This window comes from Uranotaenia lowii, chromosome 1 (assembly GCF_029784155.1).
Source record: "Uranotaenia lowii strain MFRU-FL chromosome 1, ASM2978415v1, whole genome shotgun sequence".
Lineage (NCBI taxonomy): Eukaryota > Metazoa > Arthropoda > Insecta > Diptera > Culicidae > Uranotaenia > Uranotaenia lowii.
This window is the reverse complement of record NC_073691.1, coordinates 101,891,330-101,918,642: the sequence shown is the minus strand read 5'-3', so window position 1 is coordinate 101,918,642 and position 27,313 is coordinate 101,891,330. Positions and strand designations below refer to the sequence as shown.

At 43.3% G+C, this 27,313-nt stretch overlaps 1 protein-coding gene across 1 annotated transcript; it reads right to left on the bottom strand.

Moving 5' to 3' along the window:
• Positions 1-2,016: 2,016 nt before the first annotated feature.
• Positions 2,017-7,031, bottom strand: LOC129737707 (uncharacterized). The gene is made up of 3 exons (XM_055728867.1): positions 6,845-7,031; positions 5,992-6,657; positions 2,017-5,948 (listed from the first exon to the last, which is right to left on the bottom strand). The coding sequence occupies exons 1-3, from the start codon at positions 7,029-7,031 to the stop codon at positions 2,017-2,019; spliced, it is 4,785 nt and encodes a 1,594-aa protein (XP_055584842.1).
• Positions 7,032-27,313: the final 20,282 nt, after the last annotated feature.

Genomic DNA, 27,313 nt, shown 5'->3' with positions numbered 1-27,313 from the left:
ATTGATCGTTGATAAGCACGGCTGAGAGCGTAGATTTAATGGCTAGTAAAACACCACCTCCAGTTGACTTCCGGCTGTTACGCGGGCCCCTATCGCAACGGAACACATCGTATTCAGAACCAAAAATCTGGCTAGAAATAGTTCTGTCGTTCAACCAAGATTCAGTGAACGCGATGATATCGTAACAGCAACTCGAAGTGGCCAGCAGATATTCGTTCAGACAAGAATTGATGCCACCGACGTTTTGATAATATATATTAATATCATCAAGCGCTCCAAAATTCATACTGCGCTGTCGATCACTGTAACGGAGGAATCCATCACGAAGAGAAGAACAATCGAAAGCTGAGTACTTGCCTGGAATTGCAGGCTGGAGAGCCCCTTCACCACATTCGAACTCAGGGCCGGGACGACTGATGTCGATGACTGGAATCAGCGCGACTGAGTCGAGGGGATCAGGGGACTCCAAAAGGCCTGATACGTTGCGTCCCGGTGCTGGAAACCCAGAAGAAACGTTGTCGCTAATCCACGGTGCTTTGTTGTTGAAATCCAGTCGATGAATGAGAGGAAAGAAGCTGCAAATTGAATGGCAGTCACTGGGCAAGTCGGGAATAGAAAAGGAAAAATACTCGCCTGAATGCACAGGCTGGAGAGCCCCTTCGCCTTCTTCGAACACAGGGCCGGGACGACTGTTGACGCTGGCAGGAATCAGCGCGACTGTGACGAAGGGCTCGGGGGCCTCCATTGTGCTTGAATCGGTGCGTCCCGGAGATCCATTCAACAGGCGATTGTCGTTAATTTCGATCACGAAATTGACTATTCCGGTCGTGGTTGACAAACTCCCGAAAACTCAGCCCAGTGGGCCAGGTTTCAGGATCCAAGGCTTTCGTTTTTAAAACGGGATCAACGCCCACTTTAAACGAAACGAAGCGCAATGTGCTCACATCGGTACCTTTGGATACGAGTTTCACCACTTGCGCCTCATCCGTCAGCAGATTAGCCTTTACCATCGAAGCGACACTGTCTTCGCTCACATCAGGTTTGATGCGCGTGATGTACAGCCAAAACAGGTTTTCGTTTTCGTTGCTGCATAGAGGAACCGAAACAACATCAGCGGACGACTGCCTGGCACCCAGTTTACAAGGCTCGCTTATTGGTGGGTCAGGAGCTCTGAATCGTTTCAGGGCACGACGGTAGTCGAGACTGTAGTTTGTTTTGAACCGATACATGGTTTATCTATATATCACTAACCTCATTTCCTACATTATCCTCTTTCTCTACTCTTTTGTTGATTGTTTTAATTTTGATTTACGAAATGATAAAATACAAAGAGCATCTTTTAAGATTGTGCTACGTTGTTGAATCTAGTGTTTGTTACGAATTCCGTGAGTGACGTGCTTTTCATTTTATTTTGTGAAACACAAACTTTCTCTAGGAAATATTCTTGAGAGCTGTGTGGAAAGTAACTACGTTTTCCTTTGTCACAATTTGTTAAAAACAAGAACACTAACAAATATGCTACAAAACTTTCTTGTTCGTGTCGCTGTTGTACAAAAGGAAACCCGATCCAAAGCTTCAAAATAACGGAATACATCATATAATTAATTAACTGTATCATTTTAATCAGTCATGCAAATATAGAACCTTCCGCTTATATACTACAGAATTCTCTAAGTAATGACAAACTCATTAAAAAAACCCTCTTTGAGTTGAAAAATAGCATTATACTTGTTCGGGCGGTGAACAAATTGCGGGTGGACTGTATTAGGTTGGAGTTGGCGTGCGTGTCGGATGATCGGGTCGGAAATTTATTCAGGCGGATGCGGGTCGGATGGATTTTGATTTCCTTCTAACGGGAAGGACGGTTCCACTTCGAGTAATAAAACGTTAATTTACTCAAACAACTTTAACATTTAATTACTAAGAGAAACAAATTTGCGATGTGAATCGGATGGAAAATTTTCTCTAACTGACCGTTAATTTTCACTCGTGTTGCCAGTATTTTTCAACGGTCATTTATGTCGACTTCTTCCGTGCTGGCAGATTGTCAGAAACGGAACATATTCCGGCCGGGAGTGGTGACTTGTTGTCCTCTATTGGTAGGAGCGATATCTTGGTGATAGCACGACGATATGTTGAACCTTCGCTGAAGACATCTACGGCGCGAACCAAATTATCATCGCCAGGGAACACTGCTGTGATGCGGCCAAGTTTCCATTCGAGGGGGGGTCGGTTGTTGTCATGGAGGATAACAATCATGCCAGGTTTGATGTTATCTTGTACGGATGTGTTCTTCTTACGCACCTGAAGAGATGACAAATAGTCCCTGGACCAAGCTCTCCAAAAGTGCTCACGCATAAGTTGAATATGTTGCCATCTATTTAATCGTCCTATTTTCTCATCGCAATAGGTAGGGCCTGATGGTGCCGTCAATGGTCGACCGATAAGAAAATGGGCTGGCGAAATTACCTCCGGATCAGCAGGATCGTTGGAAACCGCATACAAGGGTCTGGAGTTGAGGATGGCTTCGATCTTACACAACAGAGTGGCCATTTCTTCGAAGGACAACAAAGTGGTACCGATGATTCGCTTGAGATGATATTTGGTGCTCTTTACAGCGGCCTCCCAAAGGCCACCAAACTCGGGAGCATTTGGCGGGATGAAATGCCAAGCGATTTCTTTCGACTGGCAATACCTCTCGATTCTGTTGGCTTGTTGCTGCTCCTGGAACTGCTGGTACAATTGATGGAGTTCGTTGCTGGCACCTTTGAAGTTGGTTGCATTATCGGAATGCAATTCGGCAACCATTCCTCGGCGGCTGATGAACCTCTCTAGGGCAGCGATGAATGCATCGGTCGTCAAATCTGACACCAATTCCAGATGTATTGCTTTTGTGGCCATGCACACGAACACCGAGACGTAAGCCTTAACCACCTTCGGACGATATTTACCTTGCTTCACTTGGATTGGACCTGCATAATCGACTCCGGTGATGTTGAACGGCGAGGACAACACCACACGCTGCTTTGGCAATTCACCCATCAGTTGCTGGACGTTGGTTGGATTCACACGGAAACATTTGATGCATTGCCGTGTAACATTGCGAACAGTTGAACGGGCGTTGAGTAACCAAAATCGTTGTCGAAGCGCTGAGATGAGCCCACTCGGACCCACATGGAGAAGCTCAAGGTGCAAAGCTCGGACCAGTAGCTTTGTGACCGAATTGTTGTTTGGTAGGATGAGCTGATGCTTTGATTCGTCGGGCAAGTTGGAATGTCTCAGTCGACCACCAACTCGAAGAAGACCGTCGGATAGGATGGGATTGAGAGCTGCTAATCGTTTGCATGGGACACCTTTTTGGACACGTTTGATTTCGTCGTCAAATTCCAAACGTTGAATGACACGAACGATGACCAACATGGAATTTCGAAGCTCGTCGATAGTCAAATGCGGATGCAACACACGTTCCTCTTTTGGCTTGCGGCGGTTGTTCAGATACCTCAACACCCAGGCGATAATTCGTTGCAGCCTTCGGAAACAGCTCACATCGGTGAAAACGTCCAATGGTTTTTGATTGGTTGCCAGAGTAGTCACCAAGTTGACTTTTAACTCCGGCAATTCATCATCGGGGATGTCTTCTGGGCGCTCTTCGATGAAAGTTGCTTCGGTCAGGAATTGTGGGCCTTCCCACCACGTCGTATTTTGGCTCAGCGGGAACGGCAGTTGACCTCTCGACACAATATCGGCTGGATTGAACTGCGATGGAACGTAATGCCACTGTTTTTGTTGGGTGTGAAGATTGATTTCAGCAATTCGATTGCGCACAAAAATCTCAAGTCGGTCGGGGTGTTTTTTGATCCAAGCCAAAACGATTTGGCTGTCGGACCAAAGTAGAACTTGGCGAAAATTGATGTCAATAAAGGAAACAATCTTTGTCACCAATTTGACTAGAAGTACTGCAGCACACAATTCTTTCCTTGGGATGGACAATTCGTGGAGGGGGGCGACTTTCGATTTGCTGCTCAGCAAGCGAACCTTACAGGAACCATCGGGGAAAATGCTTCGTATGTAGACGCATGCACCATATGCTACCATAGAAGCGTCGGCGAAACCATGCAGCTCGTAAACCACAGCGTCGTTGAATGTCACTTGGCGGGGGATTGCAATTTCGTTGAGATGAGAAAGTGACTCTCGGAGCTCATTCCAATGCTTGAGGCTGTCGTTGTCGAGATGATCGTCCCAATCCAACTTCTTTCGCCAAAGTTGTTGAACCAGGAGTTTGGCGATGACGATGGTTGGCGATATCAATCCCAATGGATCGAACAATTTGGCGATTTCGGAACACACAATTCGTTTCGTGGAGGGCTGCTTTTCGTTAACCGTCGGGGAAGTACATCGGGCAATTAAAAGCTGATCAGTACTAGGCACCCACAGAACGCCTAGGACCTTAATCGCTTCGTTGATGTCGAATTCGTCGTATCGTTTGGTGGTTTCTTGCTCATTCACCGGGATGTGCTCGAGCAATTGTGTTGAGTTGGAGCACCATTTGTGGACAGGAAAACCACCCTTCAGCAGAATGGCCTTCAGTTGTCGTTGGATTTCAATCACCTCGTCGATGTTGTCGGAACCAGACATGATATCGTCAACATAGCAATCATGTCTTAAGATGTTAGCAGCTTTGGGAAACTTGTCTCCCTCGTCGTCGGCGAGTTGTATCAAGCACCTGGTTGCTGGAAACGGAGCTGATGCGGTCCCATAGGTGACGGTTGTCAACTCTAGAACCTGCAGGGGGTGTTTCGGGTTTTCTCTCCAGAAAATGCGTTGATAGCCAGTGTCGTCGGTATGCACTCGTACTTGTCGGTACATTTTGGCGATGTCAGCAGTAAAAACGTAACGATGTTTGCGGAACCTTAGCATAATGCTAAACAAGTCGTTTTGAACCACTGGGCCGACGGTGAGGACGTTGTTGAGGGAAAGACCAGACGGGGATGATTTTGCGCTTCCATCGAACACCACTCTGCACTTTGTGGTGGTGCTGCTGGGGCGAAGTACAGCGTGATGTGGAAGATAATATTTCCCACGCTGGGGCGGGTCGTCGGCTTCGTTGATGGTTTGGCAGTGACCAAGTAGTTGATATTCACGAATGAATTCAACATACTGGGACCACAGTTCGGGATTCCGTTGCAAGCGATTTTCCAGCATGAAAAACCTTTTCAATGCTAAATTTCGGCAGCTGTCCAGCTTGTCGGCATTTGGTTTCAACGGCAATCGAACGGTGTACCTACCGGAAACATCACGGGTGTGGGTGGCAACAAAATGTTCCTCACATTGCTGCTCTTCGGCTGTCGTTTTCGGAGCGGTTGGAACTTCCTCAAGTTCCCAGAATCTGGTGATGGAATTTTCGATGGATTCCACCGAGGCTAGTTGGGCATATTGGATGGGCTCATAGTTGGATTTAGATGTCAGGGTACCAGTCACAAGCCAACCAAGGTATGACTCTCGGAGTTCGGGTAAACAGGGATCCAGTATGAGATGGCCGGTCTTGACTATGTTGAAAAATAGGGCTGCTCCAACCAGTAGATCGATTTTGTCGGGCTTGAAGAAGTTCGGATCTGCTAGTTGGATACCATGGGGGAAATGCCAATCGGTAATATCGATGTTGGTTGATGGGATCGGACCAGTCACCTTCGGGATGACTAGACATTCTAGCTCGGTGCGAAAATCACTACAGCGTGATTGGAGGTGAACCTTGATGAGATGGCGGGCCACAGTTTTAATTCCGTTGATGCCACCAATTGGAACTTCGACCTTTCGTTTCTCGAGACGCAGCGTGTTGGCCAACTGATCGGTGATGAAATTTACCTGGGAACCACTGTCTAGGAGAACTCGGCAAGTTTGGGGTTGGTTGTCGTTATTCAGGACGTGAACGACAGCGGTGAGCAACAACACTGTTTTGGGAGAAGCAGTGTAATTGCATGGCATGGACGAAACGGTTGGTTGTTGTGGGTGTAGCCATCGGTTTCGGTTGTTGTTGTTGTTCTTCGTGGAGCTGAGTGTGGTGTCGTTTACCACACTTCTGGCAGTTCTTGGTTGACGGACAATCCTTCGAGCGATGACCTTTGGTTAGGCAATTGTAGCACACTCCGGAAGCTCGAACCTTTTCCATTCTTTCGGCGCTGGGTAGAATGGACAGCTTGTTGCATTGGAAATTTCGGTGCGGGCCATCACAAAACGCACATTGGATGGACGGTTTGTCGAACGCTGCGGTTGCTGCGTACGACCGCTGATTGGGGACCTTCGGTTGAGCTTGCTTGGTTGTAGATGGTTTCGGCATCGTGATCGGGCAAACGGATTCGCATCGTTCCAACACTTGGCACTGACTCTTGAGGAAGGCAATCGTGGATCGGTATTTCGGCAACTCTCCGGATTGGAGTGATTGTTCCCACACCTTTCGTGTAGATGGATCCAACGCTGACGTTAGCAAGAAAACGACCATCAATTCGGATACGCCGCTCAATTCTTGCTGCAGATATTCGAGACACTCGACATGCTTGGTACACTCGTCGATAAGGTTTCGAAGTTCCTTATGAGATTCGGATGTCATCTTCCTCAGCGAGAGTATGCCACGGATGTGAGTCTCGACGATAATGCGTTGATCTTTCGGTGAGGATCCTCCATGCGTGTGCATAATTCCCATCGTTGATTGTTTTGGCGTCCAGTACGCCAGCGGCTGCTCCGATGAGCGCTTTGTCCAGGTGGTACAGCTTTATCGCATCGGAATCTCGCGACTGAGCCATCAAATCCTGAAACATTGCTTTAAATTTGGGCCAATTGGTGTACTCACCGTCGAATGTCGGGAATGGCGCTTTCAGCGGCTGTTGGTGCACGATGACTTGCGGATGTGGTGGAGGATGTTGATGGTCCATGATTTGGGCTTCGATGCTGGCGGATGTCCAATCGTACAGCTGCTCGAAGCGGATGTAGTTTTCCTCTTGTGAGGTTAGGTCTTCGCCCGCATGGAGCAGTACCATACAATAACGATCCCCATTATCTTCTTCCCAAGACACCCAAAAGATTCCCTTTATCTTTTTGGATTATTAATGAACGATTATACTAATCGTTTTTTCATGAAATGGAATTGTTTAGACACAAATAACGATTCAGGGAACGGGTTGTTAAGTAAATAAACGATTCATTTTTTTGCTTTTTTCTACTTGCTCTGGAGCGAGCTATACCATACGTGGAATCTTTATCGAATAATCGTCTCATAAGAAAAACAACGATACAGCATATCGTGTAGTGTTGATAAAACGATCAAAATTAATAATTTAAATTCGATTTTCGGAAACAATAAAAAACATATTAGAATAGAATATTAACCGTCAATTTATTTCATTTATTTTATTTATTGTAAATAAAGTATAACATAAAATACTTATCACAAAAACTTCCAGCACCTTCCGGGTGTTCCGAATAAAGCCTCCAGGATGATGCGAGTAGCGCCATTTACATGGGTGTTGCTTGCACTGATCTGTTCTGGCCATATTGAGGAAGTGACCGCTTGGTCGTTGGTTAAATCCTGCAGTATCTGCTGTTGCTGCAGCACTTCCGGCCGATTCTCCAGCTACCAGTTTCACGCTGGTGCTACGGTGGCGTTGCTTCCAGCGGATTTAGGCTGCAGGGTTTTTTCTCCGAACCTGAATCAATTTTCATTTAAGAATTAGTAAGAATCCTTTTAAGTACAATCTTAGTTTTTACGTGCTTTAACTTACCTCTAACTTTGCGCTGCTATGATTCCTCAGAGGTCTGAATCTGGCCAGAACCAGAATCTGTTAAATTTTCGCGAACTCTTTTGCTTGATTTTTTCTTATTTTTCACCGAAATCCGACCGCGCGTTGTCTGACAGCAGAAAAGTTGAAGCGTGTTGCTAAAATAATCATTTTATTTTCAAAACGATTCATGGTATCTTTAAGAAATAATTTTGAATCATTTCAGCGCGTTGCTAAAATAATCAATTTATTTCTAGAATATTAACCGTATCTTTCATAAATAATATTATATCCGTTTCTAGCTAATGCACATTAACCCGAGACACATCATGGAACCTTACTATTAATGTAATCAGAACGGAATAATATAGAAGATATGGAGTATCGTATTGAGCTATGCGGGCGGTGGGCAACAATGCGACTATTTGGCTGTGGAAATTTGAGAATTCACCGTATGCTGCTTCCAGTTTTCGGGTGTATACTTTCAGCTGCGGTAAATCCAGAAGCATTCCCTTCACTGCGCTGTGGATTCGGGCAACCTTTTGGTAAACTTGATTTCGTTGGCGGAACAGTGAAGAAAGCTGCTTCATCGTTTCGGCATCAACAGCAGCGGCCGGCTGCTCGAAAGATGCAAGCGGTACCATCGGATTCGGGAACATTGTTTGAGTTTCATTACGTGGGTACTCGGAACCGTCGCTTTGGAGGTTATGTTCATTCGGATTCGGAAAACCTAAAAAGTCGTTCGTTTCGTCGGGATCTGTTCGGAACCTTTCGGGGGCGTTCTGTTGAGCGGCATCTTTCCTTCGGTTCAAATCCGGTTCGAAACAGGACCAATGTTCGGGCGGTGAACAAATTGCGGGTGGACTGTATTAGGTTGGAGTTGGCGTGCGTGTCGGATGATCGGGTCGGAAATTTATTCAGGCGGATGCGGGTCGGATGGATTTTGATTTCCTTCTAACGGGAAGGACGGTTCAACTTCGAGTAATAAAACGTTAATTTACTCAAACAACTTTAACATTTAATTACTAAGAGAAACAAATTTTCGATGTGAATCGGATGGAAAATTTCTCTAACTGACCGTTAATTTTCACTCGTGTTGCCAGTATTTTTCAACGGTCATTTATGTCGACTTCTTCCGTGCTGGCAGATTGTCAGAAACGGAACAATACTGTTGAATTTAGAAGAAACCCTATTGTTTTAGAGTTATCTCAACACTCAACTAGCCAGCCCTAATTAAGCCAGTACAATACATTATATCGCATCAATGTATTTTTGTTATCGATTTAACTTTTTTTCTTTTTTTGTTTTTTTTTTGCGTGACATTTCAAATTTATACTTCAAATGGGACATTTTAAATGTTCCAAATCTCGATAATAGCTGCAACGGGAGGCAGTTGGGGCGTGGGAGTAATCTGGGTGCTAAGCGGATGATTTATATGCGCCACTCCGAAGAGATCATCCTCCTGTTTGATGCTTGCCCGGCTAAGAGACCCATCCATAGGGTGGGTATATTATGTATGGCCCTTGATCACCAATCACCCCACCGTTCCTCGACCTGTTGACCCTCAAACAAAATCCCCGAACAAATTCGCAGGAAAACAACCTGGATAATAGATAAGTTCTCCGGTTGGCTACTAAAACACGAACTTAATAAGAATAAGATTCTCAAATTAAATCTTCACAGGACCCACTTTCCCCGACCAAAATTCCCAGATTTGCTCAGGAGGTTAGAAAGGGGGCTGAAAACTAAGAGTCAAAAACGGAAGTCAACCCAGACTTCCAGTAAAAACGGAAACCGAAAAAGAAAACGTGACCTTTAACTCTTCAATAAAAGCTACATCAAAATATGTTTAAAATAGGTTTTCTATTCGCCAAAAATAGGATTGTGTTAGTGGGGTTTTACAAATTCATTTCCGAATTTCCCTAGCTGCCTTACATTTTCGTTCGGAAGACTTTCCCTCTAACTATCAGCGCTCGCAAGCGCTGCCTGGCTTACTTTTCCCTCAGAAATCTAACTTAGGAGTGCATTTGTTTGCTGTTTAATTCATGGCCATGTGTGGAATTTTTCCTAGGAAATTCCTATCTCTGTGCGATTTTAGGGTTTGGGTTTGGGTGGTGTGTTGTATGATTAATTAGCAATCATCATCAGTCCTCGAAGAATAACGATCCCGCTGTGACCTTAGTCACATAAAAATAAAAAGTTTCTCTCGGGAATCGAACTCGTGATCTCGGGGGTGCACATTCAAAATTGCTGCACTGCCCGAACTAACAGAGCTATTTCGGTACGCTTGGTGAGTGCCGTCAAAATGCTGATCTGTATGGGACAAGGAGACGGTAATTTTCAAAGTACTCACTCGTTTCGGCTGGTTACTCAAACCTGTTTTACACCGGAAGCGGAAAAGTCTCCGGAAAATCGCCGTGCGTCGTCTGCGGGATGCCACTCGTTGAACCAAATGGAATAGTTGCCGCCTCGCGTATGCCGTTTCGCCAATCTGCGGTGTCTTCTGTTGGCCGAAACGTACCACGTGATGGAAATAAGCTGCGGTTGACGATCGCTCGGTGCGTTGTGTACACTTTCCCTGGCTGGATGATAACGGGTTGCAGGTGGATCGGCTCCTCCGAGAATCTGTTCGAGAGATTGGTTCTCATATCCAAACGCACTTATATATTTATATAAATTTTAATCAATTACCCTTTCCAAGTTATTATCGCACTCGTGAAACAATATGCACTATTTTGCACTCGGAGGGAAAAAACTGAGGGAAAAAAATATAACTTCTATAAAATTGTTTAAGACCACGTTTAATTTTATAAGTAGTACCTTGGTGTACTATGTACGCGCGAAACACAAATTTTTACCGATCTGGCCTACTTCACAGTCCAGAGAAAAGTGGACGAGAAAAAGCATTAGCCCTCAGAACAAAAAAAGTTATTGGTTTCGTAACCGGAACTTCGTAATTATTAGCGAACTGATAATCACGAAGTTCTCCGAAGAAAATTTCTTCTTATCAAGACCTTTTCATCTCATTCGAGGTTTTGATCTCCGATCTCGGGTCAAGTTCGGGTGGAGCGAAATCAACAACCCGGGTACCACTACATTCATACTAGTCTAGCGATGGGGTTAATAACCGGACGCATATCAACCAGCTGGTGACGACAGGCTTCATATAAACCAAACGCACAGCTATAACTCCAGCTGCAATCATATCTCATTTAAATAAGGGGATTCCTTCGTGACGTCATATCTGGAGTGCTCTTGGGCGGTGGGGTTCGACGTCATTGAGTGCCTCGATTAAAGAGCACTCTCGTGAGTTCCAGTTACTGATGCGGGAGTCTGGGAGTACTATCCCTGAGTGGCTAAGGGTTTGAAGCCAGAGAATGCTCTGGGAAGTAGCATTCTAAAAATAACTTTTAGGGGTGCACAAGCAAAATAACAAAATATCGATACTGTTACATCATTCCTCACTAAATTTTCGAAAATTTGATTGGAAAATACAAAAGTTTTTTCCAATCAAATTTTCGAAGGTCAAATGTAAAATAGCTTCCAATGAAATATTTTAGTTTCCGGGGTCATATAGGTTCATCACCAATAAATTGGCTCCGTCTCAATTTGCAGCAAGTAAAAGAATTATTACTCCTGTTACTGACCGTCACCGTATATTTCAACTCTGGTCTCCAGCGGATCTAAAATATTTAATGCAAACTCATTACTTAACTTAGTGAGACTCACGAAAAGATTCACTTTAACAACTTCTGCTGAATAATTTCCCATTCAAACAAAACCTAAAAGCGGTGATTCGAATTTGCAAACGGTCATTGATGACAATTGGTGATTATACACGAAATTAACTAATGAATGGAGTGCCCGATTTGATCAACAAAAAACAGAATATTTTATCTTTGTCACTGAAAACCCTAGTTGAAAAATGAACTCTAACCCTCAAAAAAAGTATCGAGAAAAAACGAATTGTATTTTCTCCCTTGAAAACGCTCAGTGACAAATAAAGGAAATCGAACGCAGTTGGATATTTTAACCTCAAATATTCATCTGAGAAACAAAAAAAAATCTACGTTCATTCTAAACCGAAAAGATAAACCGTTTCAAATAACAATCTCAAAGCTCTATTTAAGTAACGTTCTTCAAAACTTTGTTTGCCTGCAAAAAAAATATCGATACCATAAAATACATGAGCATCCCTAATCGTCTACTTTCTCTTCCATTCAAAAGTCGATCTCATGCACTCATTTGTCACCAATACCGGAGATGGGAGAGCGATTCGTTCATAATGTAAACAAACCGTCTTGGATTTAACGCGTGTGCCTAAAAGTTTTCCGGAAAAGTGCTTTAAAGGTAGTGAAACTGGAGTAAAATTGTCGTGCCTGGACCGGGAATTTATGAGGATAGTTGATTTATGTCGTTCCTCATAATCAGCGTTAGTGAAAAGAACTTTTTTCTTCTCTTTTCAGCGAAAACAACACCAGGTGGGTAGTGACGTCACAGCGCTCTGGAGGATCGAACTTGAAAATTGCATACATGACTCTGGAACGGAAAAACTTGATTGCTGGATTTTTTTATACTTGATAGCTGGATCTGTGGAAACATAATTCGCAAGGATAAATATCGATGAACCTAATATTGAAGAAACTGGCCATCTACTATCCACAAAATTAGCAGGTAAATGTTATCTAATTTATCAAAAAAAAAAACCCTATGTTGATTCTATTCTAATGCTCATTGAAAACCTTTTAGCTATCCTCTGACAAACGACCAGCCAAAACAAGGGAATGAATAAACGAAGGTTGAAGGATAAAAAAAGGACATGAAGAAAAAAAAACCTATGTACAGACGATAATGGAGGACCCATTAAATCGTGAGTTTTTCTTACCCTAAAAACTAACCCTAGTGCTTAAGAAAATTAATATTATTATGTTTAAGATTAGGACCGATTGTAGGAATCGAAAAATTGAAAAAACTAACTACTAACTAATCTAAAAAACTATATATAAAATTTATTTACATGCCTTTTAAAAGGCCCAAACATTTTTGGTTGATCTAAGGCTGAATTCAGCTTATTTTTTCCTAATTTGGAAATTTTTCTATTGTATAACAGTACTAAGCTGTTGCTAAGTGCTTATACCAATCTTAGACGCGTTCGGTATCTCCTCCTCGCTTCGATTAATTTCCCGATTTCTCCTGAGATCGACACTCGCTTTTTACCGTCGTGGCCAATTCCACTACTTTTTCCAGGTCATAGCTTGACCCCATTCGATTTCGGGAACGGTGTACTTTTTTTTCGGAATCAACGATATCCGACCGGTCGACTGAATGGTAATGACTTAGCGTGAGCGTTCTAATTTTAATGTACGCTTAGGTTCTGTTATAACTGAAAAGTGAATGTTCGGTCCTTCAATTCAGAAATCTACACCAGTAGGGTGTTTTCTTTGAATGCCTGCCACATAGCTTCTCCTCCTTTCTTCTCTTCTTAGCAGAATCTTTCGGTGGTTAAGCTCGCTCTTAAATTATAGAAGATCACTTTCCAAAACAGATCAATTTAGTAGAAGATAACGAAAGTGTTCTAATACTAAATCAACAAAGTTTGGAAAGCTCTCCTCAGACTTCGCATATCCCTATTCGTCTAGATTCGTCGGATTTCGCGGCGTGATTTTTCATGCAAGCAGAGGAGCTCTTTCACCCTGAAATCGTCGATCCTAGGGAAGGTAATTCTGCGTTCGTGCTTGTCGCATTACTGTGTCTTAGGTCATCACTCAAGCCACTTCCATATCTACTAGAAATCTACTTGCACCGGAATCAATGAAGATTATCTGGTGGCCATTCAAAATGTTGTCAACTGTGTTAATTAATTGACCCTAGAGTGTTTTTATGATCTCGAAGATTCTTTGTCCTTTTTTTTTAAATTTGAAACTACATAGCTGAATAATCGAAAATTGAAGTTTTAAGAGTCGGTATGCAATTTTTTGATCTGGTTCGAAAAGTAAACTCCAAGACGTTTCCCTTGGCAATCTTCCAGTTCGTACGTATGTGAACCCAATATTTTTCGAACTACACACGGTTCGAATTTCGGGGCCAGCTTTTTGCAAAAGCCCTTCGCTTTGTCCGAGAGTTCGAAGGTTTTCTTCAGGACTTTTTCTCCAGCGGTGTAACGGGGGCAATTTTTATTGGATCGTAGGTTGTAAGTTTTCTCGTGGCGTTTATATGCAGCAGTGAGGTTTTCACGGACTTCTTCAAAAAGTTTCTGACGGTCTTTTGAAATGCTTTCTTCGGTGCGATCTTCACTCTGGACCTTGTCCCTTATTTGGGCATATTCCCTTCCATCCGAAACCTGATTTTGGCCGAAAACAATAAAATACGGACTGTATTTGGTCGAGTTGTGCACCGCGGTACGAATGGCATTGGCAATCGCCTGAATGTCATCCGCCCAGTGCTTATGCTCCTTCTTAAGGGTCGCTCTAATGGCTGTGGTTATAACACGATTAACCCGCTCAGTGTTATTCACTTGTGGGTGGTAGGCGGGTGTTAACCAATGGTTCACGTGATATTTTTTAAGTAGATCTGTGAAAATTTTTGATGTGAACTGGGTTCCATTGTCCGTAAGGACTATTTCCGGGACCCCAAATAGATTGAAAATCATATTTTCGACGAATTCCGACAGCGGACCAGCTTTAGCTTCTCGGAACGGTTGAACTAAAACAAATTTCGAAAAAACGTCGGTTGCAACTAACAGGCATGTCGCTCGGTTCTTACCGGAAGCCGGAAGTGGTCCTACAAAATCAAGCGTGACAAACTGCCACGGATATTCAACTGGCTTCTGTGAACCCATGGGTGGAGTAGTGTTGATGTTCACTGCTTTGCTCGTCTGGCATGCCAAGCACTGCCTACAGAACTTCCGGACCTCTGCGTTCATTTTAGGCCAGTGGTAGCGTTCTTTGAGCGCAGCCAGTGTTTTCTCGTAGCCGAAGTGTCCTTTCTCGTGCTCTTGTTGGATCAGCTCCTTCCTCTCAGTAGCTGGAGGGTAACGTTTCCACGTGAATCGTGGATCAGTTTGGTGGTTAGAAGATTTAACATACTTCCAAATTTCCCCATTTATAATTCGAAAGTCTTGATATTTTTCCGGATTTATTGTGATGTCCTTAACAAGTTCCTGATACTCCATGTCGATCGATTCCAGGGACAAAGCTTCGATTGACCGCGACAAGCAATCGGCCGTAATGTTGTTTTTGCCCTTCCGATACTCGAGCTCGATGTCGTATGACTGAATACGAAGAGCCCATCGAAGGAGTTTTGAATTCCCCGATTCCGCGCCGATTTTAAACAACCAGAGAAGACTCCGTGCATCAGTGACTACTCTGAAACGCGTGCCTTCTACGTAGTGTTTAAAATTGTCGATCGCAAGCAGGACACCCAAACACTCCTTCTCGACCGCCGAATATTTCCTCTGAGTTGCGCTAAGTTTCTTACTAAAAAAGCCGATGACCCGTGTCTCCCCATCCTGGATCTGAACCAGAGCCGCCCCCACTACGTTGTCAGACGCATCGGACTCGATTGTAAACGGCTTTTCAAAATCGGGATTAGCGAGAATTGGTGCTGATGTAAGAACTGTTTTCAGTTCTTGAAACGAGTTTTCCCCCTCCGGCGTCCAGGAAAACTTCTTCTCCTTTTTCAAAAGGTCGGTAATGTTCGCGGTTATCCTGCTATAATTCGGGATAAATCGCTGATAAAACCCGGCAAGTCCCATCAAGCGACGAACGTCTTTTACCGATTTCGGTCTGGCGTAATTTAGGATAGGCTGAATCCTAGACTGGTCGATACGGATCCCGTGTTCTGTAAGCAGGTACCCTAGGTACATAACCTGTTTACGACAAAAGCGCGATTTTTCCAGGGAAATCGTTAAACCTGCATTCTTGAGTCTCCTTGCTACTTCTCTCAAAAGTCGGAAATGTTCATCAAGCGTTTTCGTAGCAATCACAATGTCGTCTAAGTAGACGAACACTTGTGGTTGTAAGTCAAACCCTAAAGCCTTGCCCATTAGGCGACACATCGTAAACGGCGCATTCGTCACCCCAAAAGGACACACCCTGAAACGGAATAACCCTTTCGACGTCCGGAAGGCTGTGTAATTCCGACTTTCCTCCTTGAGGGGTATCTGGAAATACGCATCCTTCAAGTCGATTATGGAGAAAAATTTCGCTGATTCAAGACGATGAAAAATATCCTGCATGTTTTGCATTGGGTACGAGTCCTTTATCGTCATCGAATTAATCCGTCGTGAGTCCAGGCACACGCGGATTTTTCCATTCGACTTACGAACAGGAACCAAAGGATTGGTCCACTCGCTGTAACACTCTTCGATTGCCCCCAGCTCCTTGAATCGTTCAATCTCTGCGTCTATTTCGCGCTGGATTTAGGGGGAACATTTGTAGATTGGCTGATTCCTTGGCTTCGCGTCGTCCTTGAGAATGATCTCGTGTTCAATGAGATGAGTTCTTCCGAGTTTTCCCGGGGCCGTAAACTCAAAATCTTTCACCGCTTCAATAAGCTCGCCTCTTTCGTAATCCGAAAGATCGTGCTCCGTCTCAATGTTCTCCGGAACCGGCTCTTCCGGTGGATCAAAGGTTGGTACGTCCAGTGTTCCATCTGGTTCATTCTGGGGGAGTTTTGGAAGTTCATCCGATGGTTCGATATTGAAACAAATCAGAGCGTCTGTCACCGCATTTAGGGTTTCAATCGTCTCCGGTCCGTTCCCAATATCAATCATTGGACGAATTCCAAAACTTTCCCAGAAATCCTCTCCTAGAATAAGTTTTCTGGAAATTTGTGGAACAATCAGCGTCGGTATTATTTTTGTTACATCCTTGTAACGGAATGGTAAATTGAGATATCCTAAGCACCGATACTCGGCCCCATCTGCTGTGCTGACTCTAACTGCTGCTGGGAGAATTTTCAGGCCATATTTTTCTGCCATTTCCGATGAGTTGGTTACGCTGATGGCAGCGCCTGAGTCCAGCAAAGCGTCGATTTCCGTGTCAAAGACATGAACGCGGATGTGAGGACATTTTGTAGGATTTATCCGAATGTGGTGGATTTTGAAAAGTGGGTCAAATTCGTGTGTTTTGGGAACGATTTTATTTTTAGAGGTGCTAACATTCCCACTTCGACACCCCTGTTTTAGTTTCCCTGCTGAAATTTATTATTCGAGCCGTAACCGGTTCTTGAACAGCGTTCACAAGAACGAATGGTACGACCAAGATTTCCACAACCGTAACAAAAAATAACTCTCGGTTTAGTGCAATCCCTCCAATTATGACCTTCTTGGTGACAGTTCCAACAGGCCGATGCTGAAGGTAAATTGTAGTTCAAAAATTGTTGTCGCGGTTGTTGTTGCTGGTTCGTTTGCTGGTTGGTCTTGGGTTGATCTTGAACCTTATCGGATGATGTTGGTCCTCGATGATGATTAGAAAAGTTAGTGGAGGGTTGAACTGGATTTGAATGCTGTCTGAAAGGACGGCTATTCAAAGCATTCACACCAGCTGACTCTCCGTCCTCCGAAACCCCATCCTCAGACTCCTCGTTGACTTCGACATTGTTAATTGGTCGTTTAGAATGTGGTTCCCAAGAATTTTGCAGCGAAAGGTCTGTAGCGTCAATCTTCCTGTTAATTCTAATCAACTCCTCCAATGAATTCACATCTACTACCGAAATTTTTGATTGATAATGATGTCTCATATTATCCCAAATTGCCTCGAACTTCGCTCTTTTTGACATAGGTCTTGTCAGCATTCGATTGAGTTTCTCAATCTCCGTGACGAATGTTGCAAAAGACTCCCCTCGATGCTGTTTCCTGTCTTTAATTTTCTGGCGAATACCTTGATCTTTATTAGGATTTCCAAACCTGTTTTTAATCTGCTTCTCGAATTGTTCCCACGTATCGAAATTGTCCACGTAGGTAAAAAACCAATCGGATGCCGAATCTTCTAATAGTAGATGAATATCTCCCAACAATCTTTCCTCTGAAATACCTTCCCTCTCTGCTAATTTATTAGCTTTGTAGAGAAAATCCTCCACACTTAGAGAACGCGGATCCCCTGAAAATTTAATTTTCCATTTCTCTACCCTGTAGAAATGATCTCCCCTTTCCCTAACGTGGATTCGTCGCCTGCCGTTTCGATACGTTTCTGGTTCCGAACCAGTGTGTCTACCCTTCCTAACCAAATCGCTGACCCTGCTGTCCGCGTCGCTGTCCATCATCGACTGCTCCTCCTCGCTATCGTCGTCGCTGTCACTATGATGCGTTCGTCTACGGTTGAACCGATCGTCGTTCCGCTGCCGCTGTTTAAGCTTATTAGGAGAAGAAATACTGTCTGAATTTCCCCCATTGGGGCCACCCTCTTGATCCGCCATTAGCGCCAACATCGCCTTCATCATGTCCTCCATTTGTGTTAACCTCTCGGTGACTGCATCGCTTGGTTTGCTTTCTGCTGAAGGCCGGTTTTCCTTCTGGATTGCTCCAAGACTGTTCCGTTGACTCCCTGTAGGAATTTGAGTCATGCTGGTGTTACCTGAAGGTCCCCCATTCTGTGCCAGCAGATCTCGTATCTGCTCCTTCACTGGTGTTGTTGGAAGCACAATCCTGTTTGCGCTCATGACACTCTCAACTCTACTCTCTAGGTACATAACCTGTTTACGACAAAAGCGCGATTTTTCCAGGGAAATCGTTAAACCTGCATTCTTGAGTCTCCTTGCTACTTCTCTCAAAAGTCGGAAATGTTCATCAAGCGTTTTCGTAGCAATCACAATGTCGTCTAAGTAGACGAACACTTGTGGTTGTAAGTCAAACCCTAAAGCCTTGCCCATTAGGCGACACATCGTAAACGGCGCATTCGTCACCCCAAAAGGACACACCCTGAAACGGAATAACCCTTTCGACGTCCGGAAGGCTGTGTAATTCCGACTTTCCTCCTTGAGGGGTATCTGGAAATACGCATCCTTCAAGTCGATTATGGAGAAAAATTTCGCTGATTCAAGACGATGAAAAATATCCTGCATGTTTTGCATTGGGTACGAGTCCTTTATCGTCATCGAATTAATCCGTCGTGAGTCCAGGCACACGCGGATTTTTCCATTCGACTTACGAACAGGAACCAAAGGATTGGTCCACTCGCTGTAACACTCTTCGATTGCCCCCAGCTCCTTGAATCGTTCAATCTCTGCGTCTATTTCGCGCTGGATTTAGGGGGAACATTTGTAGATTGGCTGATTCCTTGGCTTCGCGTCGTCCTTGAGAATGATCTCGTGTTCAATGAGATGAGTTCTTCCGAGTTTTCCCGGGGCCGTAAACTCAAAATCTTTCACCGCTTCAATAAGCTCGCCTCTTTCGTAATCCGAAAGATCGTGCTCCGTCTCAATGTTCTCCGGAACCGGCTCTTCCGGTGGATCAAAGGTTGGTACGTCCAGTGTTCCATCTGGTTCATTCTGGGGGAGTTTTGGAAGTTCATCCGATGGTTCGATATTGAAACAAATCAGAGCGTCTGTCACCGCATTTAGGGTTTCAATCGTCTCCGGTCCGTTCCCAATATCAATCATTGGACGAATTCCAAAACTTTCCCAGAAATCCTCTCCTAGAATAAGTTTTCTGGAAATTTGTGGAACAATCAGCGTCGGTATTATTTTTGTTACATCCTTGTAACGGAATGGTAAATTGAGATATCCTAAGCACCGATACTCGGCCCCATCTGCTGTGCTGACTCTAACTGCTGCTGGGAGAATTTTCAGGCCATATTTTTCTGCCATTTCCGATGAGTTGGTTACGCTGATGGCAGCGCCTGAGTCCAGCAAAGCGTCGATTTCCGTGTCAAAGACATGAACGCGGATGTGAGGACATTTTGTAGGATTTATCCGAATGTGGTGGATTTTGAAAAGTGGGTCAAATTCGTGTGTTTTGGGAACGATTTTATTTTTAGAGGTGCTAACATTCCCACTTCGACACCCCTGTTTTAGTTTCCCTGCTGAAATTTATTATTCGAGCCGTAACCGGTTCTTGAACAGCGTTCACAAGAACGAATGGTACGACCAAGATTTCCACAACCGTAACAAAAAATAACTCTCGGTTTAGTGCAATCCCTCCAATTATGACCTTCTTGGTGACAGTTCCAACAGGCCGATGCTGAAGGTAAATTGTAGTTCAAAAATTGTTGTCGCGGTTGTTGTTGCTGGTTCGTTTGCTGGTTGGTCTTGGGTTGATCTTGAACCTTATCGGATGATGTTGGTCCTCGATGATGATTAGAAAAGTTAGTGGAGGGTTGAACTGGATTTGAATGCTGTCTGAAAGGACGGCTATTCAAAGCATTCACACCAGCTGACTCTCCGTCCTCCGAAACCCCATCCTCAGACTCCTCGTTGACTTCGACATTGTTAATTGGTCGTTTAGAATGTGGTTCCCAAGAATTTTGCAGCGAAAGGTCTGTAGCGTCAATCTTCCTGTTAATTCTAATCAACTCCTCCAATGAATTCACATCTACTACCGAAATTTTTGATTGATAATGATGTCTCATATTATCCCAAATTGCCTCGAACTTCGCTCTTTTTGACATAGGTCTTGTCAGCATTCGATTGAGTTTCTCAATCTCCGTGACGAATGTTGCAAAAGACTCCCCTCGATGCTGTTTCCTGTCTTTAATTTTCTGGCGAATACCTTGATCTTTATTAGGATTTCCAAACCTGTTTTTAATCTGCTTCTCGAATTGTTCCCACGTATCGAAATTGTCCACGTAGGTAAAAAACCAATCGGATGCCGAATCTTCTAATAGTAGATGAATATCTCCCAACAATCTTTCCTCTGAAATACCTTCCCTCTCTGCTAATTTATTAGCTTTGTAGAGAAAATCCTCCACACTTAGAGAACGCGGATCCCCTGAAAATTTAATTTTCCATTTCTCTACCCTGTAGAAATGATCTCCCCTTTCCCTAACGTGGATTCGTCGCCTGCCGTTTCGATACGTTTCTGGTTCCGAACCAGTGTGTCTACCCTTCCTAACCAAATCGCTGACCCTGCTGTCCGCGTCGCTGTCCATCATCGACTGCTCCTCCTCGCTATCGTCGTCGCTGTCACTATGATGCGTTCGTCTACGGTTGAACCGATCGTCGTTCCGCTGCCGCTGTTTAAGCTTATTAGGAGAAGAAATACTGTCTGAATTTCCCCCATTGGGGCCACCCTCTTGATCCGCCATTAGCGCCAACATCGCCTTCATCATGTCCTCCATTTGTGTTAACCTCTCGGTGACTGCATCGCTTGGTTTGCTTTCTGCTGAAGGCCGGTTTTCCTTCTGGATTGCTCCAAGACTGTTCCGTTGACTCCCTGTAGGAATTTGAGTCATGCTGGTGTTACCTGAAGGTCCCCCATTCTGTGCCAGCAGATCTCGTATCTGCTCCTTCACTGGTGTTGTTGGAAGCACAATCCTGTTTGCGCTCATGACACTCTCAACTCTACGGACCAAGTCCCTCCGCATTTTTTTCTGATCCTCGGAAGTTGCCTGAAGTCGTTTTGAACGATACCAATAGTGTAATAAACGTGACTCACTTTTGGCATCCATTTTTTTTCGTTGTATCGCTCTTTCGATACCTGACAGTTGTTCCCCAATATAACAAAAATAATCGGAAACTGAATCACTGGCTTGATAATTTCGCCTCTGTGATAAATCTTCGCGAAAAATTGTTCGTAAGATTCTTTGTTTGCTTGGCAATTCTAGTTTACGGGCAACGTCCCCTAAACGATCTCGAATTGAAAGCTCGTAATCAACTTCTTCTAAGTTCAAATGCTCAGCACATGAAAAACGATCCATTTTAACAGTAGTTTATTTAAAATAATCTTTCTATGAAATAATGTAACAGATCAAATTGCGAAAATGTGAATAACACTAAATAGATGCTATGTGAATGAGAAAAAAAAAAATTCTACGTAATTAAAGAAGATAAGGAACTGGTAACCAGTGTATAATAATAATAATAAAAAAATAAAAATTATTGTAACTAAAGACTAATGAGAAGGAAAAAAAATATATGAAAATAAAAATAATAAATGAGATTGCAACCTTTTTGTTTTTACTAAATAATGAAGAAAGGAAAAAAGTTTTTCGTGCCACTCTAAAAGTTGGGCGCCACTGCAACGGGAGGCAGTTGGGGCGTGGGAGTAATCTGGGTGCTAAGCGGATGATTTATATGCGCCACTCCGAAGAGATCATCCTCCTGTTTGATGCTTGCCCGGCTAAGAGACCCATCCATAGGGTGGGTATATTATGTATGGCCCTTGATCACCAATCACCCCACCGTTCCTCGACCTGTTGACCCTCAAACAAAATCCCCGAACAAATTCGCAGGAAAACAACCTGGATAATAGATAAGTTCTCCGGTTGGCTACTAAAACACGAACTTAATAAGAATAAGATTCTCAAATTAAATCTTCACAGGACCCACTTTCCCCGACCAAAATTCCCAGATTTGCTCAGGAGGTTAGAAAGGGGGCTGAAAACTAAGAGTCAAAAACGGAAGTCAACCCAGACTTCCAGTAAAAACGGAAACCGAAAAAGAAAACGTGACCTTTAACTCTTCAATAAAAGCTACATCAAAATATGTTTAAAATAGGTTTTCTATTCGCCAAAAATAGGATTGTGTTAGTGGGGTTTTACAAATTCATTTCCGAATTTCCCTAGCTGCCTTACATTTTCGTTCGGAAGACTTTCCCTCTAACTATCAGCGCTCGCAAGCGCTGCCTGGCTTACTTTTCCCTCAGAAATCTAACTTAGGAGTGCATTTGTTTGCTGTTTAATTCATGGCCATGTGTGGAATTTTTCCTAGGAAATTCCTATCTCTGTGCGATTTTAGGGTTTGGGTTTGGGTGGTGTGTTGTATGATTAATTAGCAATCATCATCAGTCCTCGAAGAATAACGATCCCGCTATGACCTTAGTCACATAAAAATAAAAAGTTTCTCTCGGGAATCGAACTCGTGATCTCGGGGGTGCACATTCAAAATTGCTGCACTGCCCGAACTAACAGAGCTATTTCGGTACGCTTGGTGAGTGCCGTCAAAATGCTGATCTGTATGGGACAAGGAGACGGTAATTTTCAAAGTACTCACTCGTTTCGGCTGGTTACTCAAACCTGTTTTACACCGGAAGCGGAAAAGTCTCCGGAAAATCGCCGTGCGTCGTCTGCGGGATGCCACTCGTTGAACCAAATGGAATAGTTGCCGCCTCGCGTATGCCGTTTCGCCAATCTGCGGTGTCTTCTGTTGGCCGAAACGTACCACGTGATGGAAATAAGCTGCGGTTGACGATCGCTCGGTGCGTTGTGTACACTTTCCCTGGCTGGATGATAACGGGTTGCAGGTGGATCGGCTCCTCCGAGAATCTGTTCGAGAGATTGGTTCTCATATCCAAACGCACTTATATATTTATATAAATTTTAATCAATTACCCTTTCCAAGTTATTATCGCACTCGTGAAACAATATGCACTATTTTGCACTCGGAGGGAAAAAACTGAGGGAAAAAAATATAACTTCTATAAAATTGTTTAAGACCACGTTTAATTTTATAAGTAGTACCTTGGTGTACTATGTACGCGCGAAACACAAATTTTTACCGATCTGGCCTACTTCACAGTCCAGAGAAAAGTGGACGAGAAAAAGCATTAGCCCTCAGAACAAAAAAAGTTATTGGTTTCGTAACCGGAACTTCGTAATTATTAGCGAACTGATAATCACGAAGTTCTCCGAAGAAAATTTCTTCTTATCAAGACCTTTTCATCTCATTCGAGGTTTTGATCTCCGATCTCGGGTCAAGTTCGGGTGGAGCGAAATCAACAACCCGGGTACCACTACATTCATACTAGTCTAGCGATGGGGTTAATAACCGGACGCATATCAACCAGCTGGTGACGACAGGCTTCATATAAACCAAACGCACAGCTATAACTCCAGCTGCAATCATATCTCATTTAAATAAGGGGATTCCTTCGTGACGTCATATCTGGAGTGCTCTTGGGCGGTGGGGTTCGACGTCATTGAGTGCCTCGATTAAAGAGCACTCTCGTGAGTTCCAGTTACTGATGCGGGAGTCTGGGAGTACTATCCCTGAGTGGCTAAGGGTTTGAAGCCAGAGAATGCTCTGGGAAGTAGCATTCTAAAAATAACTTTTAGGGCTGCACAAGCAAAATAACAAAATATCGATACTGTTACATAGCTTTACAATCATTATTGATTATATTTGATTTAGTGTGTACTACCCCTCGATTCAACCCTGGATGTTCATTAAACAAATACGCAAATCAAAACAAAATAAACAAAATCGAACAAGTGAAAATCGGGAAAATTGTTAAGAACAAACGAGTGAAATCCAGCATTGTGCCTTTTTTAACGTTGTCCCTTCACGGACTCCATGCACGGGCACACCAAACTTGAATAGGATCACTTCGAATCTTTCTTTCAATCAACCTAATTGTTGCTGATCTGATTGAGGATGCCAACCGGAAGAACTGCCAGTCATAGACCCATTGGTTTCAGGAGTTCAAACCGCAGATCGATAAGAAGCCCCAACACAGCGATTTTGGCGTCAGCTCAATGTTCTACTCGTCTCTATGAAACGGTTCTAGCAAAAGACTCCTTTCCCTACTTTTTGTAGGAGTTCAAGATAGGCAAACGATATAATGATCGCAGTGGATTGAATTATTTATGTTTGCCAATATGCTCCCATTGATACCTATGTTCAGCAACTATTACGGATAATGATATGCTTCTTTTTGCAGGAAGATCGAGCGAGAATTCTTGGGTGTTACAACTGTTGGATTATGTGTTGAATGAGATCTCAGAAAATTCCGACACAAGAGGAATTGATAAGTCAATTGCCAACGCGACGATACGTGAAGATTACTGAAGATGAAGAGGGTATACAAATCATAAACGCTACCAACGATCAATCATAAACATGCTACAAAACCCCCGTATTCGCATCGCCCAGTCGGTTATGCGCGGTGTGATGCTGTGGTAAAAGTAGCTACAATCCTGCTACCATCTGTAGGCAAAGAACTCAGCCACTGTACCTTCAATATTTTGAGCTACCACACTTTGCTTCTTTGCCTTCGAGCACGTTGTCGAACGAATAGGTTCCCATGGAAACTGCTTGTAGTTTAGCTGCATAGCCTCGTATCTTACTTACATACTTGGGGACAAATAGTAACGGCTGAGAGTGGGAGGGCCAAGCAAAGTACCTACCATATAAATCGGAATGCGACACTGAAAAATCAAGAATTCAGAAGTGCTTTCAACAACCAAGGAACTTGTGTAGCAACTCACAGCCAACATATTCAAGGATACTCAGCGGATTCAATTACAACAAGAAATCAGTAACTTATCTGGTTGCCCGTCATTCCTCTTCGATCCGCAGGCCGTAGCAATTGATAAAGTCAGTCATCCCCCGAATGTGTTTCGGATAACTGGCGTTGGTCAACGCCGTTAAATGAATGCACCAATTCCATCTCGATAACCACATTCTTCTTGAAAAGTTTGCAGTCTTGGACAAGAATTAAACCCAACGGGGTAAGCCTGATACAACAACGATTAATTTCGGCAATAAGCCTAGTTGAAAACACATGAAAAGTCCATCAGAAAAAAAGTGTGTTGAAGCCTCCGACTCGAAGAATATCGAACTGATTAATACGACATGTATGTGTTTCTATATTAAATTGATGGATTATATGTGTTTTTTCAATGCCTGAACTCCTGAGTTCTATTATGAAGCGGCTTTAAACTGTCGGCTCAACTTCGAACATTTGCCTAATTTACGTATCAACCAACATTAAGACTCAGACTCAAATATTGAATCTTTGCAACTTCAAATATACACTTCAAATAATACGAGAAAAATCAGGTTAATCTATGAATTAAGAGATTAAGGTTTCAGATTGTCGTTTAAGGTTCAGACCTCATTCTCCAGTGTCTACTTTTGGAAATCACACCATGTCTTTGGTTCTCAAACATATGCTACATTTTTTCTTTGACAGGAGTTTAACCCGTTAGGGTCATTCTACCTCGAAGTAACAAACCTCGACCAAAATACCTATTCATTCGAATCAACTCTAGCCTCAGATTCCAGTTTTGGTTTCAAGTGTAAATCTTAGAGGTAAATCTCTCGGATGGATTACACAGATTGAACTTTTTGGACAGATTTCTTAAACACAGGCCCTGTACATAGCTTCAATGTCAGATTCCAGTTACCACTAAATTCTTGCGCTTCTAAAAAAGTAATACCTTTATATAAATGGTTGATTTAAGTTGTCATATTTTCGCTACGATTCTCTTCAAGTAATTTTTATTTTTCAAATTGTCGCCATCTTGGTTCTTAGCAAAGCATAATCTTGATGTTCTTTTAAAATGTGTTTTCCGGAAAAAAGTCGTGGAAAAAATTTGGTATTTATTACTTACACTTAAGAAGCGTTTATTTGTCGCCTGTCTGCGCCATTGTAGTGACCGTCATTATTAAAACATAAGCACAATTTAAAAATCAATCGACTGTAAATTACAAAACCGACTATCACTCAAATCATTGCTTAACTGAATGAATTTTCTTGTAATTCACGCTAAAGCTGGTGTGTCTGTTTCTGAGTAAATGAAAATTCTGTAGCTGTGTAAATATTACTCATTTCTACGCGAGATTTCCGTATATTATCGTGATCACTCTTTTATGAGACAATTACTCATCATTTACAGATTTTGAACCGATACATGGTTTATCTATATATCACTAACCTCATTTCCTACAGAGACGAGCTGGCGTTAAAGTTGGTATCGGCGTAACTGGCGGCTTTGTGCATACAAGTTTAATTTCCGATCGCAGTTCGGTGATAGCTTCAGTAAGCTGAGCTATTCCAGTTTGCTCAGGACGTGGCGCAAAGGCTAGGCTACGAAAATGTCCATTTTCGAATAGCTCGGCGCAGTCGTCACACATCCAAAAGACATTTTTGGAAAGAGATTTTAGATTTCGAGCTGCGGTATTAGAAACACTAACACAACTTAAGTGGAATTCTTTACCGCACATTCCACGACAAATCATGAATTCGATCCCGTTGATCGTGCCCGCGCAGCTTGAACATTCTTTAGCCATATTAGCCCGACAGGTATGCAACAAGCAGTTCAAAAGCGAATAAGTTGGTATAAAATTTTTGCCGTCGGGTGTCAATACTGTTGCAAAAAAGGTATGAAAGGAGCTTCGCCGCCCTGCTGGTTACTTTTTGTTCCGGTCAACGGCGTTACGATCGCAATGTGGATAGGTATAGGCAAATCTGTTGCCTTTCCGCAGCAAAGCAGTTGGAGTCCAAGATGAAACACACGAAATAGGCGCACTTCAAGAGTTCACGTAAACAAACTAATGTATTGTACTATCGAGCGCGCACGGCAAAGGTATTGCTGATCCACTCTTTTTTTCTATTTCTGCGATAGCTGATTTGGGCTCCCGTAGGGTACCACTGTAAAAAAAAATTA

Coding starts and splice junctions, on each gene's coding strand:
- LOC129737707 (XM_055728867.1), bottom strand. CDS start 7,031: ATGGTACTGCTCCATGCGGGCGAAGACCTAACCTCACAAGAGGAAAAC. Junction 6,658..6,844: donor GCCATTCCCGACATTCGACG/GTGAGTACACCA, acceptor CCTCACCGAAAG/ATCAACGCATTATCGTCGAG. Junction 5,949..5,991: donor TACACCCACAACAACCAACC/GTTTCGTCCATG, acceptor CTCCCAAAACAG/TGTTGTTGCTCACCGCTGTC.